Raw genomic sequence first — 17,357 nt, forward strand, 5'->3', positions numbered from 1 at the left:
AATTCCGTGCCTCAAAAAAGAAGTTTGAGAGCGTTTTAAAATCGAAAGTAAAAAGTTGAAACTGCCTACAGAGAAAACAATGGCGGCTCGTTCCATTTTTGTCGGCTGCACTCGGTCCCATTCGGTTTCACCCGAACAGTTCACACGGGCACGGACGCGCACATGCGCGTCCATGCATTCACGTCCCGGACAAACATAAACAGTAGGGAAAATACGGATTTCAGAAAGAGGACTGTGTTTCAATGCAGGAAAACACCCCAGCATCATTATATAGTGGCTGATAGAGGGGGAAAAATGCAAAATATATGTATATACATATTCTTAAAATGTAGGCTTAATGTTGCCTACAATCCCTTTAACCACTTAAACCTATAAGAATAAAAACAATTATAATGTGGATCTGCAGTAGCTCACAACGTGATGCGTTATCAGCTTATCAGCCTATAATGACTCAAATGGTTGAAAGTGGTAAAAAATCTGGACCGATACCGATGCTGTCAAAAGAAATCTAATAACGGCCGATATATTACTTGCTGGTGGCATTGAGCACTGCACGACCATCATATGCAGGCCTCACACAGGACTAATTACAGGAAGGGCCATACGGTATCTGTTACAACCCCACTGTCACAGACAAGGCACGCAAGAGGGCAACTAACTGGTTACTCTTTGTCACAACACAAGGCTCATTGGGACAACAGGTAGAGCAAAAATACTCCTTGAATAATAGAAGGACCTGCAAAGGTCTGCCATTATAACGAGAAACAGGACAAAGGTCCTCCAGCACAAGAATGACTGTGAGCGGGGGGAAATACAGTAAACAGACCTAATTAGGTGCCGCTGTGTCACCATTGTCCATCTGCCATCATGTGTATCTAACAAAGCTGGTTCTCGTGGAGAGGGGGAAATGGTCAGAGAGAGATCAAAGGTCACCCTTAATCAGGTGGAAAGGTATTGGACACTGCGAGCAGCATGGGAGCACTACAGATGGCACTTCAGAGGACTGTAACTCGACCTGGGCTTGGCCACATAATGAAATGGGACCATGTCACAACAAGCCAAACACTCTAGTCTATATGTTGTCTCATGAAATAACAAAATAGTGCCAGGCTCTGGGACTGCGGACCACAGATCAATTTGAAACTTGCTTTCTCTCTTTGTCCCTAAGCGCTTTGCAGTGTTTTGAGCTCGATTAAAAAAAAAACTGTTATGATGGTGTATTCGAGTGGCACGTCCTGTCCAAGCATCAACACACAGCGGTAACAGTATACTGCAGCATACGTTGCTAAAAGGGTGTTCCACTTCCCCCGGCTTAATGAGTGATGACGATTGTTCTGGAACCGGAACTTTTGCCTTTCCTGTCGCTCCGAGAGTCTGATCCTTTCATTACCGAGATTAAGCAATTTTCATCTGTAAAACGAGGACTGTTTGTCATCAGAAATTGCCAGTAAGCCCAGGGTAGTTACCTGAATGGAGATCAGATAAAATAATTATGTCCGCTCAAATCCCACGTAACCCATGACACCAAATGGTTATCAGGACAGCACTTTATGTGTGCGTGTGGCCACTTGTCTCTAAAGCTTATGAAAAACGTATAAGAATATCTTGAAAATGTTCTATGCAAATTTCATGACCCAGTGTCAATTTTTTTTTTTTTTTCACCAATTGGGAGTTTTCGGCAGATGTCTGATTAGCATCCTATTACTATAATAATTATGGCATAATTAGTAACGTACACCTGTATAATTTGAGGTGAATTGTCACAAGTCTTTACAGCCTGACTCTAGTCTGTCTCTCGTCCTCTCCAGCCACATTTCCTTCAACTCCCCACCCCTGCTATTCCCCACTTATCCACCAGATGGCCTCTGTTTCTGGTTACCTGAGTGCTCTCTCTCAGTCCCTGTTAATTAAGTTCTGTGTTTCTGGTTACCCGAGTCCTACAATTAAGTATAAAGGGCTTAAAGGAACCTTTTGCTTTTCTACAGCGTGATCCCATACCCGGGTCCTCACTAATGCTCACTATAGGACTAACCAGGTGGCTGCAATTCGAAACTGGCCCCTGTAAAAGACATAACCTAACCCCCCCATTTTCTGTGAATGTCCCCTCCACCCCAGAATAGGGATGCTAGGGTTCAAGGAAACAAAAAAATATATAAATAAAAACCTGACTAGAACAACAGCCATAATTGCACATTATTTGAAAATACTGACACGTCATGGCCACAGTTTGAAATAAATCTGCTCAGTAGGCACTAATTGCAACTCTTTCACTCCATTTCTTATTTGTAATGTTATCATTTTCAAAAGGTGGGTTGTCATTCATTCATAGCATCATGCTTCGCTTGCCGTTTTCAAAGCAAAATGCTGTAGTCGGGTAAAGGGGGTACTTGGGTTCAGAAATCAGGAAAATGTACTGAAGCTAAAAACTGACCAAGAGGGATGTTAGTAGAAAAGTTGAGATCTCACAGCTGGATAACTAAGCTTTAACATGGTCATAACAATGAATGAGTGCATAATAGTAAGGTAGATAGAAATACTTACTCAGAGGAATCTATGAAGTATATTACAAGGGCACCGATGCTGAGAGCAAATACGAGCACCACCTGAAAAAACAAACAAAGACAAAAATGCTCATTAAAGATTTAATTGATTTTAATTGACATTAATTGATTTAAACATGATAACTTAGGTTTATATTCACATACATTCTTAAAGAGTTTGATTCATAGATAGAAAATATGCTTTCAAATTTCAGGTCAATACGGGTCTGTTTTACTCCAATGTTGGCAAACATTACGAATATAAACTAACCTACACCCCCCAAATACAGCAAGTAGGCTACAGTAAAAAACATGTTTATAGAGCTAGTTCAGCTATGTGGATTCTAGAATCAAAGTCTACAGTGCACTGTAGACACTGTATGTTTGTTTGTATCACTGATTGGGCCTTTAAACTGTAATGTTCTGTGCACAACACAAAATTTAAATCTGGCTTAACACAGAGTCAACGGACTCACAGACACCCTACTTTCCATGTTGGTGTGTATAGTAGATAATGTCATCAAACCAACTTCACAACTCTGGTGACACCTCTGTTGTTTTGAAATTACATTTCAAAGCTCTAGGAGAACAGGCACTATTACACTACAAGACTGATACTCAACAATGCAACCATTACATCAGCTCTCTCTCTCTCTCTCTCTCTCTCTCTCTCTCTCTCTCTCTCTCTCTCTCTCTCTCTCATCTCTCTCTCTCTCTCTCTCTCTCTCTCTCTCTCTCTCTCTCTCTCTCTCTCTCTCTCTCTCTCTCTCTCTCTCTCTCTCTCTCTCTCTCTCTCTCTCTCTCTCTCTCTCTCTCTCTCTCTCATCTCTCTCTCTCTCTCTCTCCCCGACACGCTGAACACAATCATTAATCATTTATAAAAGTGGGGAAATATATTCACAATAACTGTGAGCTGTGGACCTGCAACAAATGTGCAGAACAACAGTGTCAGAAATAATACCCACGAGATCAATCTGACAGATAAACAGACTGGTAACTGTAAGGGAACACACCACACACACACACACACACACACACACACACACACACACACGCACACGCACACACACACACACACACGCACACATAATTTTCACTAGATGCGTGGGATCCGTTCATATTTAAACAGCAGATCAGGCGCTCAGGTGGCACAGTGGTAAAAGTGCCTGCCCAGTGCCCACCACCACGCAGGTTGTGGGTTTCAAATCCACCGTGATGCATCCGGCTTTGTCGAGCGTCTCACTGGCAGGTGAATCAGTAGGCTACGACAGCAGTGGCAACACAGAAATGTGTGTGGGGAGGAATCTATTGGCATAACGATTACATTGTCCACAATTTCACACATTCGCTATTCATCGCACACCCCTTTTTGGCGAGCGTCACTCAACTCAACCTTTTTTCAACTGAAAAGGCCACATCGTCAAAATGGCCGCGCCACAAAACAGAAATAAGCCTTGAGAGACAACTGAATAAAATAATAAAGCACTGAGCTGTATTACATACACTCAGAACAGGATGGTTGGGAGAGAGACTGGAAAGTAACAAACACCAGCGATGTTGACAAACAACGCAGGACTTGTCATGTGACTCCCCCTGACACTGACAGAGCTCAGATGAAACTCAATCACTGTGGATGTGCAGCACAGCACCGCAGTAAGTGTCAAAGGAAACTGGGATCAACTGTGGGGCAATTGAAGTGAGGAAAAGACAGGTAACACCTAGAGCGCACGCACGCACGCACGCACACACACACACCTTCCTGAGAGTTGTCAAGGCGATTCACTGAAGCCTGTAGCAGAGGATTTGTGTTTACAATAATGTCACCGATGTAAGCAAATGATGGATTTGTGTTATTCTACAAACTAATAATGTCACATCTCTCTATACAGATAAGAAAGTGAAATGGGGGGGGGTAATTTAATAGTAAAGCATAGGAATAGACGTTCCTGTGAGAGTGTTCAAGGTTCAAGTTCTTGAATTGATCAACATTAATAGAAAAGATAAGTCAACAAACAAAAAAACATGAATTTACACAACACTGATGATAGTGCTGTCAAACAGGTCTATGAAGCTATTTTCTACAATATGTAGTTGGGGTTTTCTACAACATGTGCTATGGCTATGCCCTCCCGGTGAAACTCCTCACTGTCAGCTAAAAAGTGTCAGCAAGCGGTTTCCTGTATATCGAATACGTTCTGTGCACGTTCCCTTTTCCAGAGGGTGGCATTCCTCTTTCCTGTTCCGGGTCAGTTTCTCATAGCTTCATTTGATTGGCTCAGCAGCAGATTTGAACCGCAAACATCAAATGAAGACACTGCTGGTCTACACTCTCCCACATGACTCTAAGCCAGGGGTTAGCAGAGACAACCTACACAGCTATGTGGAGAATTGGGGATTGGGATAATGACTAGCCTACATTGGGTGAAATGTATTAAGAAAGGGAACATTGTGCACACGTTTAACACGACACACAACCAGGTTCCTTGTGACCATATAGCTGGCTTTTCCTGTGTTTAGAAATTACTAAATGTCCGTCCTTAACAAGCAGGCAAAATGTATCCATAATGAATGAGGTGAGCACAACTCATTTCCATGATGTGAAATTTTATTGTCACCCGGCCGCTATTGATAGGCCATAATGAGAAAACACCTCCATGCATTTTTTATCTGCCCTCCCTCTACTCTTTGAAAGCCGCTAAATCTCTTCATGTCTCCGACCGGCCCGAGGTTATGGAACAGACGGTGAGAGAGCTTGGAACTACTGACAGCCCCAGTTGAGTGGCAAACAGGATGATGACAACAAATGAAACACAAAGTGGCAATAAAGATCTATTAGCTTTAGTAATTTATGTATATTTTGCTGACAGATGGCGGAATCCACAAGGGGGGCAGAGTAAACTCAGGCTGAATGATTCATAGAAGATAACTGACTACTATATGAGTCAATGCACGCTGAACAACTACCTGCCTTGATTTAGGGAATTTGTGTCAGACCTATGACTCAGATATAACCATTATGTTGAGGCCGGCCTGCGGCATAAACCCCGTCACATATCCATATATGGGCATATACTGATGACATCATGGATCTCCATATATGGGAAAAGAAAGGGACAAGGAATGACAGATACAGAGATCTCCATATATGGGCATATCGGTCGAATCGGCGTTGCGAAGTAGGTGTGAGGGCTGCGTATTGTTAAATAAACCTACCAAAATAACAAAAAATAGAATTGAAACCATTTTAGTTAACTGAAAACTATCAATAAGTTCACAAAATATCTGTGAGTGAGTGTGTGCATCTCAAGAACCGTCCAACTGATCGACTTCAAACTCTGTGTGTGTTGCCGAGGACCCGAGGGAGTGCGCTGCCCAGAGGGAAGTTGGTCAGATAGACAATTTGTACAGAGGCGCCGATCCAACCACTAAGCCCATATATGCACTTGTCCAGAACAGCCGATCCGACCAGTATGCCTATACGTATGGGCATATATGGAGATCTCTGTATGTGTCTGTCTGTGTCCCTTTTATGCCCATATTATGCAGAAATGTGATGCCATTATTAAGATGTCATATAGGCTACTGCTGTGATTGACTGGCCTCCATGTACTATGATAATTGGTACTTCACTACGTACTCTGACAACGGCTACAACAGGCACTCTGACAACAGGTACACTGGTTACAACAGGTATTGCATCACCGAAGGGGCATGTGTTCCAACGGGGAATTGATTGTACCTTCAAATTGCGACATAAAAAGGCATCCATTTGTCTGACAATAGATCAAGTTCCCCTAAGACCAAGCTATTCCATCAATTGATTGATTGATTGATTGGTTGGTTGATTGTCAAAATACGTATATACTGTACATGACCATATCTTTTGTACATACGCATATCTGTCAAAAGGTTTCCGTCCTCCATCCATCATCTCCAAAGAAGGGTCACAGAGGTAACCGTTCCAGCAGAGAATCCCAGACTTCCCTTTCCCTGATGTTATAAAAGATTCGAGATGTTATAAAAGAATTCGCCAAAAGGAAATGCAAGTATTTAATTCAGTCTGACCAGAAGTAGCACCAAAACAGATCCCCACAGACTACACAAACGATGACCAGAGTGGGGGATATCAAAATCAGCAGCATGGACCCCCCCCGCCCGCCCCCCCCCCCCCCCCCCAGCAAATCCAACCCTGCGTTAAAGAATGAACACGGCTATATGTGTCTGAAAGACTTGAGTTCTTTCTGACCTGTGTCTGACCGCCTGGCCAGTGGCCCCGCTCAGACTTAACACCCACCCTGCAGTGACAAAAAACACTTAGCACCTTCACTCAGAGCCACGCTGTCCCCGATGCATCACACATTTGGTGGCATGTTATTTAGTGTCGTACTGTACAATATATCCCTATTACATTATTACAAAATTGGAACTGGAACACTATAAAATTTAAGCTGACAGATTATCGTCTTTGAGGGGTTCTTCTCACATGGATAAACAACAAACATGGGTTATTCAAACAACAAAAAAAAAGAAAAAGAAACAGCTCAATGAGTCACACCACACCACGTTGTGGCCTTGTAGACACAGTCATACAACGACAATGACAATCAGGAAAATAAATAAATAAATGGTTAAGCGAAGTTATAAAGGGAAGTTTAATGTCCAAACTACAGTATCTAAACAATGTACTGCATAAACAATTGGATCTCAAAGTGGGGGTCCTTGGGGGGTACCAGGGGGTCCCCAGATATACAAGCTCATAGCGCGGTGCTATGAGCTTGAAGATCTGCTATTTTGGAAAAATGTGAAAATTTGTGCAAATCTTTGAACATATATTTTTTAAAGCGAACATTTGTAACTCAAATCTTTGCTTCTGGGGGTTCCTGGAACAACATATGTTGAGATGGGGGTCCGCGGCCAAATACATATTTTTATATATTGAGAAACACTGGCATAAACAGCCTGGGGTTTGGTGTGTTCCGTACACCTTCAGCGCCTGTGGGCATCCTGGGATCAACGCTCCCTTCGGTGGAAGGCCAGATAGATTTGTGTGGGCTCAGCTGAGCTCAGTCAAAAGTTGCTTAGGAAAGCTCATCTACTTTGGGCGGCTTCCATTTGGGTCCATGGCATGGGTTTTCGACAGGGGGGCCGGGGACCCATAGGGGGGGGGGGGTCGCGAAATCTTTATAAGATAGGAACTTTTATTTTTTATTTATTCTTTTACATTTACCACTTGAACCATAGCATCCCTATTCTGGGGGGAATATTAGACCAAAATAGCAGATCTACAAGACCACAACGCGCCGCGCTGAGATCCGGTGTGGGCTTGTATATCGTCTGTTTTCGGTGGAGAGGTTTGGTGTAGAGGGAAAAATGATGTTTACAAAGTATTATGGGTTTAAGTGGTTGAATGTCTGAAAATACACATCAACATGAAAATATTAATTCAAAAAGCAGTAGTATAGTGCTGTCAAGTAAGTCTACGACGCCATCTTTTTCCAGATTACAAACATAGATAGAATGTTGTCTCATCCATGACTTAACCACACAAATATTAAACACATGAACCCCAGCAGCATCCTTTTTCCTCAGCATTCTCTATTCGGAAAATAAATTGAACCAAAGCTGGAGAGATTGAACCAAAAAAAACAAACATTGCCAGTGCAAATAAGGTGTACTTTCTGTATTGTGAAAGACACCTCGGACATAATAAATGTCCTTGCTAACAAGCCTGGAATGGGAGAGATGCATTATGGGCAGCTGCTCTAGCCTCTTTACTGTGCTTACGATGCTTCTTCTTTACTTAAAACCCCAAGGTGATAACAGCACATTAGCACGTTTATGGCAAAACCCATAAATTTGATCGACTGGAGCCACGCAGTGAACGTCTGAGACAGACATTTACTGGGTCATTACCGTGTGACTCCACCTCGCAACTAAATGGAGGATGGTTACAGGACACTGCAGACCTGTGACGTTTCCTCACAGTCATAATGTTTTAAGGCATAACTGCTGTTGTTCCTCTCCTCCATGGGTCTATTTTTACACTCTCTGAGTTAACCACTAAAGCCCTAATTTATACTTTTGCTATTCGTAAATAGCCGATCTGTGAGCTGTGAGTTATTCGAAGAGAGCGAACCATGAGCTTGTAGTTGTACAAGCTCTTGTCTTATTGGATCTTGTTTATTCGATACACTTATTTGTTTTAGCTCTTGCTCATTTGATTTTCCTATTTTGTCTCATTTGATTATGAAAGTAGGTAGCTGATATATTGCACTTTTACCTTAGCGCTAGGTATACTCTTAGTTGCTTGTTTTAGAAGAGAATGCACTTAAGACTTCTGGTGATTAGTAGTTTCGTTCCCTACCTATGTTGAATGCACTTATTGTAAGTCGCTTGGATAAAAGCGTCTGCTAAATGACTGTAATGTAATGTTGTAGTTATTTTCAAAAGATTTTGAAAAGTCTAATGAAAATTGGATGAAAATTAGAATTTACACCTATATTGACATGCCCAAAATAGGGACACCAGGGTTTATGTGGTTAAATTATTCGCTGTGCCATAGGGGGAAAAGAACCGGGTCGACACTACAGAGATCCCGCAACAGTGGCATAGCGAAGAGCTGTCATTATTGCCGGCTTTTACATACATGGCATTCCGGCGTTCCAGAATCAGAGGAATGTACAACAGCGTCAGTGTCTAGTGTTACACTACGTTATTTGACAGCTGTTGTCAGTAGATTCTATACATTTACAAGGTACAGTACAGCCAACGCATATACAGTATTTCCTAAAATACCGACAGACAAAATGGACTGACAATGTAGTACAGCCAGTGGTGGGAAAAGTACTCAAATGTTTTACTTAAGTAAAATATTAATACTGCAATGTAGAAGTGCTCTGTTACAAGTAAAAGTGCTCTGTTACAAGTATTGGTATCAAAATGTACTTAAAGTACCGAAAGTAAAAGTAATAAACATGTTTGAAAATAGCAGATCTACAAGCTCATGTTGTAAGGTAAGGTAAGGTAAGGTAAACTTTATTGTCCCGAAGGAAATTTGGCTTGGGCTTTCACCCCAGCTGCAGTCACACATAAAACAATGACAAAGACAAAATACAAAATACATAGCAGGGGGGGGGGGGGGGGACACACAACATTACACAAGTGCAGAGATAGTGGTCAGTCTACTCTTCACGGTCAATGCTGTTTCAGAGCCTCGTTTAGCAATTTAGATTTTTTTAATCTGACATAGTTCCATTTAGGTTCACTATACCTTCTCCCAGAGGGCATCATTACAAACTGTCCATGTAGAACATGGGTAGCATCACTGACTATTTTCTGAGCCTGTCTTAGCGTGGCCTGCTCGTAAATAGACTGCAGAGAGGGGAGTTGTCTTACTCCTATAATTTTCCCAACTCCAAAGTTTCAGACCTGTGTAGCCGCTGGTGGTCCCCGGACCCAAAGACGTTGTCCATCTTTGTGTCCACAGCTAATGTTATAATTACCCAGTGGTGTAAAAAGTACTCACATCTTTTACTTACTGTAAGTAAAAGTATCAATACTGAAATGTAGAAATACTCTGTTACAAGTAAAGGTCAAGAATTCAAGTTTTCAAATGTATAAAATGTATACATTTTGTAAATAGCAGATCCACAAGCTCACAATGCGTCGCATAGCGATGCATTGTGAGCTTGTAGATCGGCTATTTTCAAATGGCCGAAATGTATATAGGGCTGAAGTGGTTACTGTACGTTTTGTAATAATAATCAAAAGTAAGTACAATATTTGTAAGTACAATATTTGTAAGTACAATATTTGCCTCTGAGATGTAGTGGAGTAAAAGTACTGAAAATTGGAAATACTCCAGTAAAGTAAAAGTACCTCAAACTGTACTTGAGTGTGGTACTTAGTTTTACCACGGTTCTCCGTTTACTACTCACTATGGGATATCAGCGCCCTCAGGCGATGACACAGAGCAACACACACGCTCCCGACGCCAATACTGATTGGCTAAGGGTATGTCACGAGTCCGGAAGACCCGGGAGTATAAAGCTCCCTCGTGACGTAGGCTCTTCCTCTTTTCTCCACTCTGCATGCGAATGCGCAGAAATTCACACACAAGAAAGCAAGGAAATTTCAACTATAACCCAAAGCGGGAATAAGGATTATATCCCCACGGGAAAATCCTTGCAAATAAGTTTTCTCCCGGAACTTATTATTAAGTATTTATTTATTTACCTATCCTCTCAGTTTTCCTTAATTCTTGGTCTGTTCTGGAAAAGCCGGTTAGCTGAAAAAGCCGGTTAGCTGCTAACACCGGTTAGCAGCTACTAGCTCATTCATTCATTCAGTGGCTAGGCTAATACTAGCAGCTACTAGGCTACGCTACTGGCTAGGCTTTAGCCTGTTGTTTTCCCAGACCGAGGACCAAGATGGAACCACCGAGGAGTTGCGGGTTCGCGGAATGCGACCCCCTCATCGCCGCAGACGACCCCCACCGCGTCTTCATCCACTGCTTGGGGGTCGATCACGCGTTTCTGCGCCAGGACCCACCCGGGTGAGACAGATGCGTGCCCTAACTGCACGAGGTTAACCGTTTCTCAACTTGACGCTCGGCTCGTCAGGGCTAGGACCCTGGTCGGCTGGACTAGACGAGATAACGGTGAGACCTCCACCGCCACCGGACCGGGGACCCCAGTCGGGCAGCACGAGCGGCCCCCCGGCTCATGGGACCCCCACCGGTGCCGATGCCAAGACTAGAGCGTCAAGCGTCCACGACGCTGACGCCACCTCCCGCCGCTGCTGCTGCGATGGGGGCTTGTCCCCACCGCAGCATGCTAGCAGCGGCCCTCCCTCCCCCCCTGCCAGCGAGGAGTCGATGGCTCTTCACGATGACGACATGGCGGAGGACGGGGAAGATTTCCTGGAGCTCCCGTCGTACCAGGACACCCAGGAGGTGTCCACGACGAGCCCCGGACGGGGAGAACCTCCCGCAGCCACTTCCAGCCCCGGTCAGGAGGTCACGACGCTAGGGGTCCCTGGGGGTCCCCGGGCGTCGATGCCCTCCTCTATAAGCCCATTGTGCCTATCAGGCCTGCTTTCACAGCATGATAGACAATAATGGGATACTTCTCTGCCTGTTTTCAACAACTGTCGGGGTGCATCGATGCATAGGGATCACTAGGTGGTCCCCGTGTTGATAACCACCCCTTATAAGCCCAAAGCGCTTGGAAAGTCCCTTGGTGACTTTCCAAACGCTGCTGGGATGAATACTGTGCATGCTATAAACAAGACAAAGGTAATAAACCCATTGCTAATTCTATACGCCAGTGTACATGGGTCACGCCAGAATTTTCCAATTCTACCATCCATCCGGCAGAGGGCGCCAGAGGCCCACTGTGGGAAGGAAGGTTTGCAAGATGGCGGCGCGGGTCGAAGGTCACCCCAATATTTACAACCTGCCAAGCACCGTGTCACGCCAGCCTCTGGAGGGCGACAGAGTGCTTCCTTCGGTGGAGGTGGCTCCGTCGCTTCCTTTAGCCAGGCCAAGAAGCCTAGACAAGATGGCGACGGACTTTGTAAACACCAAGGGAGCAGCGTGGAATGCTTCCGTACTCAGTCACGTGACCCCCACGCTTGCACGGGCCCTGTGGGTTAGGTGCCGACGTCACCTGTTTCCATGGAAACGGATGTCAACGTCTCTTCACTCCTGGTGAGTTAACCGTGACTATTACTAGCTATGGTATGCTAGGTTAGCATAGCCTCCAGTCAGACTGCTGTTGTTTCACTTAGTGGCTGACTAGCCTCACTAACATCGACACAGTTAAAGAGCAGTGTTGTTTTGGTGCAGTGCTTAGACAGTCCCCTAAAACAACACGTGGTGACCATAGCTCTCCTTCGTTCTTGGTTAGCCAAACAACTACAGGTAGCAGCTAAAGGCTAAAGGCGACCTGTAGCTAGGCTAGACTAGACCAGGCTAAGCTTACAGGCTAAGCTAGTTAGCCCTTTGTCTACACTACCACGATGGAGGCTCAGGTTCACTGGGTGCCTTGAGACAAACATAAAGGGTTTTCATAAGAGTATGTTAAACTGTTTATGTTGTTTTACACTGTCTTTGTGCTTTATTTTGTTGCATTAAAAATGTACTAAAATACACAAGCACATTATCCAGCCCCGGCCAGGAGGTCACGACGCTAGGGGTCCCAGGGGGTCCCTGGGCGTCGAAGGCCTCCTCTATGAGCCCATAGAGTCAGGCTGATGTTGTTTCACTTAGCGGCTGACTAGCCTCACTAACATCGACACAGTTAAAGAGCAGTGTTGTTTTGGTGCAGCGCTTAGCCAGTCCCCTAAAACAACGCTGCGGTGGGCATAGCTCTCCTTCGTTCTTGGTTAGCCAAACAGCTACAGGTAGCAGCTAAAGGCTAAAAGCGACCTGTAGCTAGGCTAGACTAGACCAGGCTAAGCTTACAAACTAAGCTAGTTAGCCCTTTGTCTACACTACCACGATGGAGGCTCAGGTTCATTGAGTGCTTTGAGACACACATAAAGGGTTTTCATAAGAGTATGTTAAACTTTTTATGTTGTTTTACACTGTCTCTGTGCTTATTTTGTTCCTTTGAAAATGTCTTAAAATACGCAAGCACGTAATCCAGCCCCGGTCAGGAGGTCACGACGCTAGGGGTCCCAGGGGGTCCCTGGGCGTCGATGGCCTCCTCTATGAGCCCTTTGTGCCTGACAGGCCTGTTTCACAGCATGGCAGACACTAACGGTCTCTAATGGACGCCACAGTACGAGTCCGCTGGACCGCGTGGCGACGTCATCGGTCCCCGTGGAAATGTGCACGTTGCCCACGGGACTGATAACAGCAGCGCCTCCTCCCGACTCGCTCGCTCGGTGAGCAGCTTTTGGGAGGGTTGCAATCCGAATCTGTTTTTATCCCAGTACATCAGCGTTGCACTGTGTTTTACTGGTTAAGCTCAGTACGGCAGTGACACACTGTGGTTGTACTGGCCAGGCTCCCCTGAACAACAACAACACATTGTGGTTGAACTGGTGTGTTTTCCACATGCCTTGTGTTACTTCCTATGTCAGACGAGTGTGTCTCTCTCAGGCGGAAGATAAAAGCAGCCATGACTCTAAGAGAGAAGGTTCTCTCTCTCTCTCTTGAGCATGAGCGTTACCAGAGAAATATCTACGAATCAGAACCGACTGGGTTTCTGTTCAAAGCTTTTTCTGGTGAGAAAAAGGGGGGGGGGGCGTACGGCCCTTTCTGAATCTGAAGGGCCTCAACAAGTATCCATTTCTTTGTTGACGACCGTAAAAGCTGTTGCAAAACGGTACATCAGGGGCACTGATGGGCGGGCATCAACCTCTAGGTTGCTTGCCTCCACGTTCCAGTCTGGCCTCCACACAGAGAATTCCTGCACTTCGGCTACAAAGGGGAGTGTACGAGTACACGTTTTTCCCTTTGGTATGTCATTGAGCCTGCGAGTGCTCGTGCAGTGTACCAATGCGGCCATAGCTCCACTGCGGCGACAGGGGATCGGTCTGTCGACTTAACTTCGACGACTGGTTAATTGCTGGCTCAGAGGAGGAGGTGGCACGGCACACGGCCGTGGCCCTCTCCCACCTGACGTCGCTATGTTCACAATCAACGTCCAGAAGAGCGTTCTGGTTCCATCTCAGCGGACCACCTTCTGGGGGATCTCGCTGGACTCGAACACGCTCAGAACGCGGCTGTCCAAGGGCAGGTTAGACAGCGTCTTAGCTTGTGTGAGGTCTTTTCGCGTAGGGCGTCAAGTCACTTACAAACTAGGCATGCAGGCGGTGAGTCTCATGGCTTCAGTCATTCACTTAATCCGCTTGGGCAGGTTCTACATGAGACCTGTATAGAGGTGGCAGCGGGCTCTTCGGATCCCACTCACCTCAGGCTTTCAGCTAGTGGTGGTGTTTCCAGGGTGTCGTGGAGACACTCGGATCGTGGTCGCAGGTGGCTTTTCTGTCCCAAGGGGTCAGTATAGGCGCTGTGATATCACAGAAGGTCATCACCACGGACGCCAGCCTCACGGGGTTTTTCCTCGCTCTCAAACAGTTCGGTGCTCGGTTTCCGGGTTGTTCTGTCTCGATCAGAACATACAACACCGAGACCATGTGCTATGTCAACAAGCAGGAAGGTTTGGCCTCCCTGGTGTTGGACGGATTGGCGTGCGAGATGGCGCTGTGATGCGACTCACGTCTCGCGTCCATTCAGGCGTTCCAGGTGCCGAGCCTCCTGAACGAACTGCTTTATGCTTTCCCACCAATAGAGCTGATCCTCCCCATGTGGGGGAGGGTCAGGCTCCGAGGGTTGTTGATGTTGCTGGTGGCCCCAGCATGGGACACGTAGAGGTCAGGAGATAACTCCTCTCCTTCACGACGTGCCTTGGGCCCTCCTTGTCGGCAGGAACTTGCTGCGGCAGGGAGGGGGGACGCCCTCAGGACCTAGACCTATGGGTCTGGCCCGTGAGAGGGTGAATTTGAGCTCGTGTGGCCTTCCCCCTGACGTGATGGCTACCATCCAGGGCGCAAGGGCCGTGTCCACGAGGAATGCTTACGAGGTCAGATGGGGGTTGGAACAGTCACCAGTGGTGGTGGCTTTCCAGGCCTCGATGTGTAGCATTCTTACTTTCTGCAGAGAAGGCTAGATCGGGATTTATCCTTCTCAACAGTGAAGGTGTTTTGGGGCGGCCATTTCGCTTGCCACGAAGTTTCGATGGCAAGACGGTGGGCCAGCACCCCTTGGTGCGCCGGTTTTGTGCGGCGCCAGGAGAGCCAGGCCGGGTAACAGGCCATTGTTCCCAGCCTGGGATCTGACGGTTGTGCTGGAGGCACTATGCTGTCCATCGTTCGAGCCTTTTGAGTCTGTGGATCTGAGGATCTTTAGTCTCAAAACGGTCCTCTTGGTGGCCCTGTCTACGGCTAAACGGGTCAGTGACATGCATGCACTCTTGATGAGTCCGGAGTGCATGAAGTGTTTTAACAATGACAGGAGGGTTTTGCTTAAACCTAACCTGACGTTCGTTACCAGGACCGGGGTGGCCCCGGATCCGGGTGAGTTGGTAGCCTTCCATCCGCCTCCCTTCGTTTCGGCGGAGGATAGGCGGTTGCATTGTTCTGTCCAGTGAGAGTTGAAGCTCTATTGTCAGAAGACAGCGGCCAATCGCTCATCGACGTAGCTCTTTGTCTCTTTTGGGCCTTGGGGTTCAGAGGAAGGCGGTCAATAAGGCAACGTTTTCTAGATGGATCCGAGATGCCATTAGGTTGGCTTATGTGAGTAGTGGTGCCCCTGTCGGAGGGTCTGAGGGCTCACTCTACTAGAGGCATGGCTACATCCTGGGCTCTCTACAGGGGAGCTTCGATCCAGGAGATCTGTGCAGCCGCAAAATGGGTCGTCCCAATCGACTTTTGCGGTTTTCTACAGCCTGGACGTGGCGGCGTCATCCTTGGCGCGCGCGGTCCTAGGCGTAACGGCTGCCTCCAGGCCAGTGGAGGGAAGGGAGTAGGCTTGGGGCTTTCTCCCTATTTCTCGACTTCCTCTGGGGTTTCCGTGGGACCAGCTGGGCTGGCTCCCAGGAGATGGGGCCCTGTTCCTCATATTGAGTTATGAGGCAGGCTTGTGTCTGCCTGTTAGTAAATAGGCGGACTCTGGGGTCTGTCAGGGCCTAGCTTGATTATCTATCCCGCATCCCAGCCCGGTGGGTTGGGGGCGCCCATGGGGCCATAGGTCACGTCCAGGGGGGACGTGACCTAGGAGCTGAGGGACGTGCGGGGTTGTCAGGGTTGTGTGGCTCATTACCTCAAGGGGGGTTTATGAATCCCATAGTGAGTAGTAAACGGAGAACCGTGGTAAAACTAGAGGTTACGAATGTAACCCCGGTTTTAGTAGGTTCGGAGTTTACTACTCACCAGACACCCCTTTCTGTGCGCATTTGGCATGCAGAGAGGAGAATGTTAAGAGGAAGAGCCTACGTCACGAGGGAGCTTTATACTCCCGGGTCTTCCGGACTCGTGACATACCCTTAGCCAATCAGTATTGGCGTCGGGAGCGTGTGTGTTGCTCTGTGTCATCGCCTGAGGGCGCTGATATCCCATAGTGAGTAGTAAACTCCGAACCTACTAAAACCGGGGTTACATTCGTAACCTCTAGTTACTTTACACCACTGTAATTATCACTGAACCAATCAGCGTCAGTAGGCTCTGTGACTACCTCCGTCGGTGGCTTGAAGCCGGCACGAAATTGCCCCCCCCACAATTCTGTCTCCGTACCCTAGAGCAGTGGTTCTCAAACTTTTCCATGTCAAGGACCCCCAAAATGATATGTATTTGGCCGCGGACCCCCATCTGAAATATTTTGTTCCAGGGACCCCCCCAGAAGCAAAGATTTGAGTTAAAAAATGTTCGCTTAAAAATATATATATATTCAAAAGTTTGCACAAATTTTCACGATTTTTCAAAAAATAGCAGATCTACAAGCTCATAGCGCGGCACTCGGTGCCGCACTATGAGCTTGTATATCTGCTATTTTTACCCGCTTGCTGGAAGCTGCGGGTCTATGAAGAGGCATACCTATGACTCATCATTCGACAGATTTGCATTCGACAGATTCATTTGCATTCGACAGATTTGTTCGACAGATTTGCGTCATTGGCTGTCGTTTAAGCCAATGGGATACTTTCCCATACTCTGAACGGGCGGCCTCGTCCTCCCAAGCTATGGGACTATGCAGTCCTCCGAGCGCTAGCCGAATTTGGCTAATATTTAGCTTGTATGATGTTACTAACT

At 46.4% G+C, this 17,357-nt stretch overlaps 1 protein-coding gene across 2 annotated transcripts in view; it reads right to left on the bottom strand.

The window, feature by feature from the left end:
* Positions 1 to 17,357, bottom strand: part of LOC308103994 (calcium-activated potassium channel subunit alpha-1-like) — a 142,724-nt gene that overhangs the window by 71,647 nt on the left and 53,720 nt on the right. For both annotated transcript variants that reach the window (XM_080454235.1, XM_080454236.1), the window contains exon 3: positions 2,542 to 2,603. In XM_080454235.1, the coding sequence (XP_080310361.1) occupies positions 2,542 to 2,603 (62 nt within the window). The remainder of the gene's footprint in view (positions 1 to 2,541; positions 2,604 to 17,357) is intronic.

The sequence above is a fragment of the Gymnoscopelus braueri genome (assembly GCF_963280865.1).
Source record: "Gymnoscopelus braueri genome assembly, chromosome: 17".
Lineage (NCBI taxonomy): Eukaryota > Metazoa > Chordata > Actinopteri > Myctophiformes > Myctophidae > Gymnoscopelus > Gymnoscopelus braueri.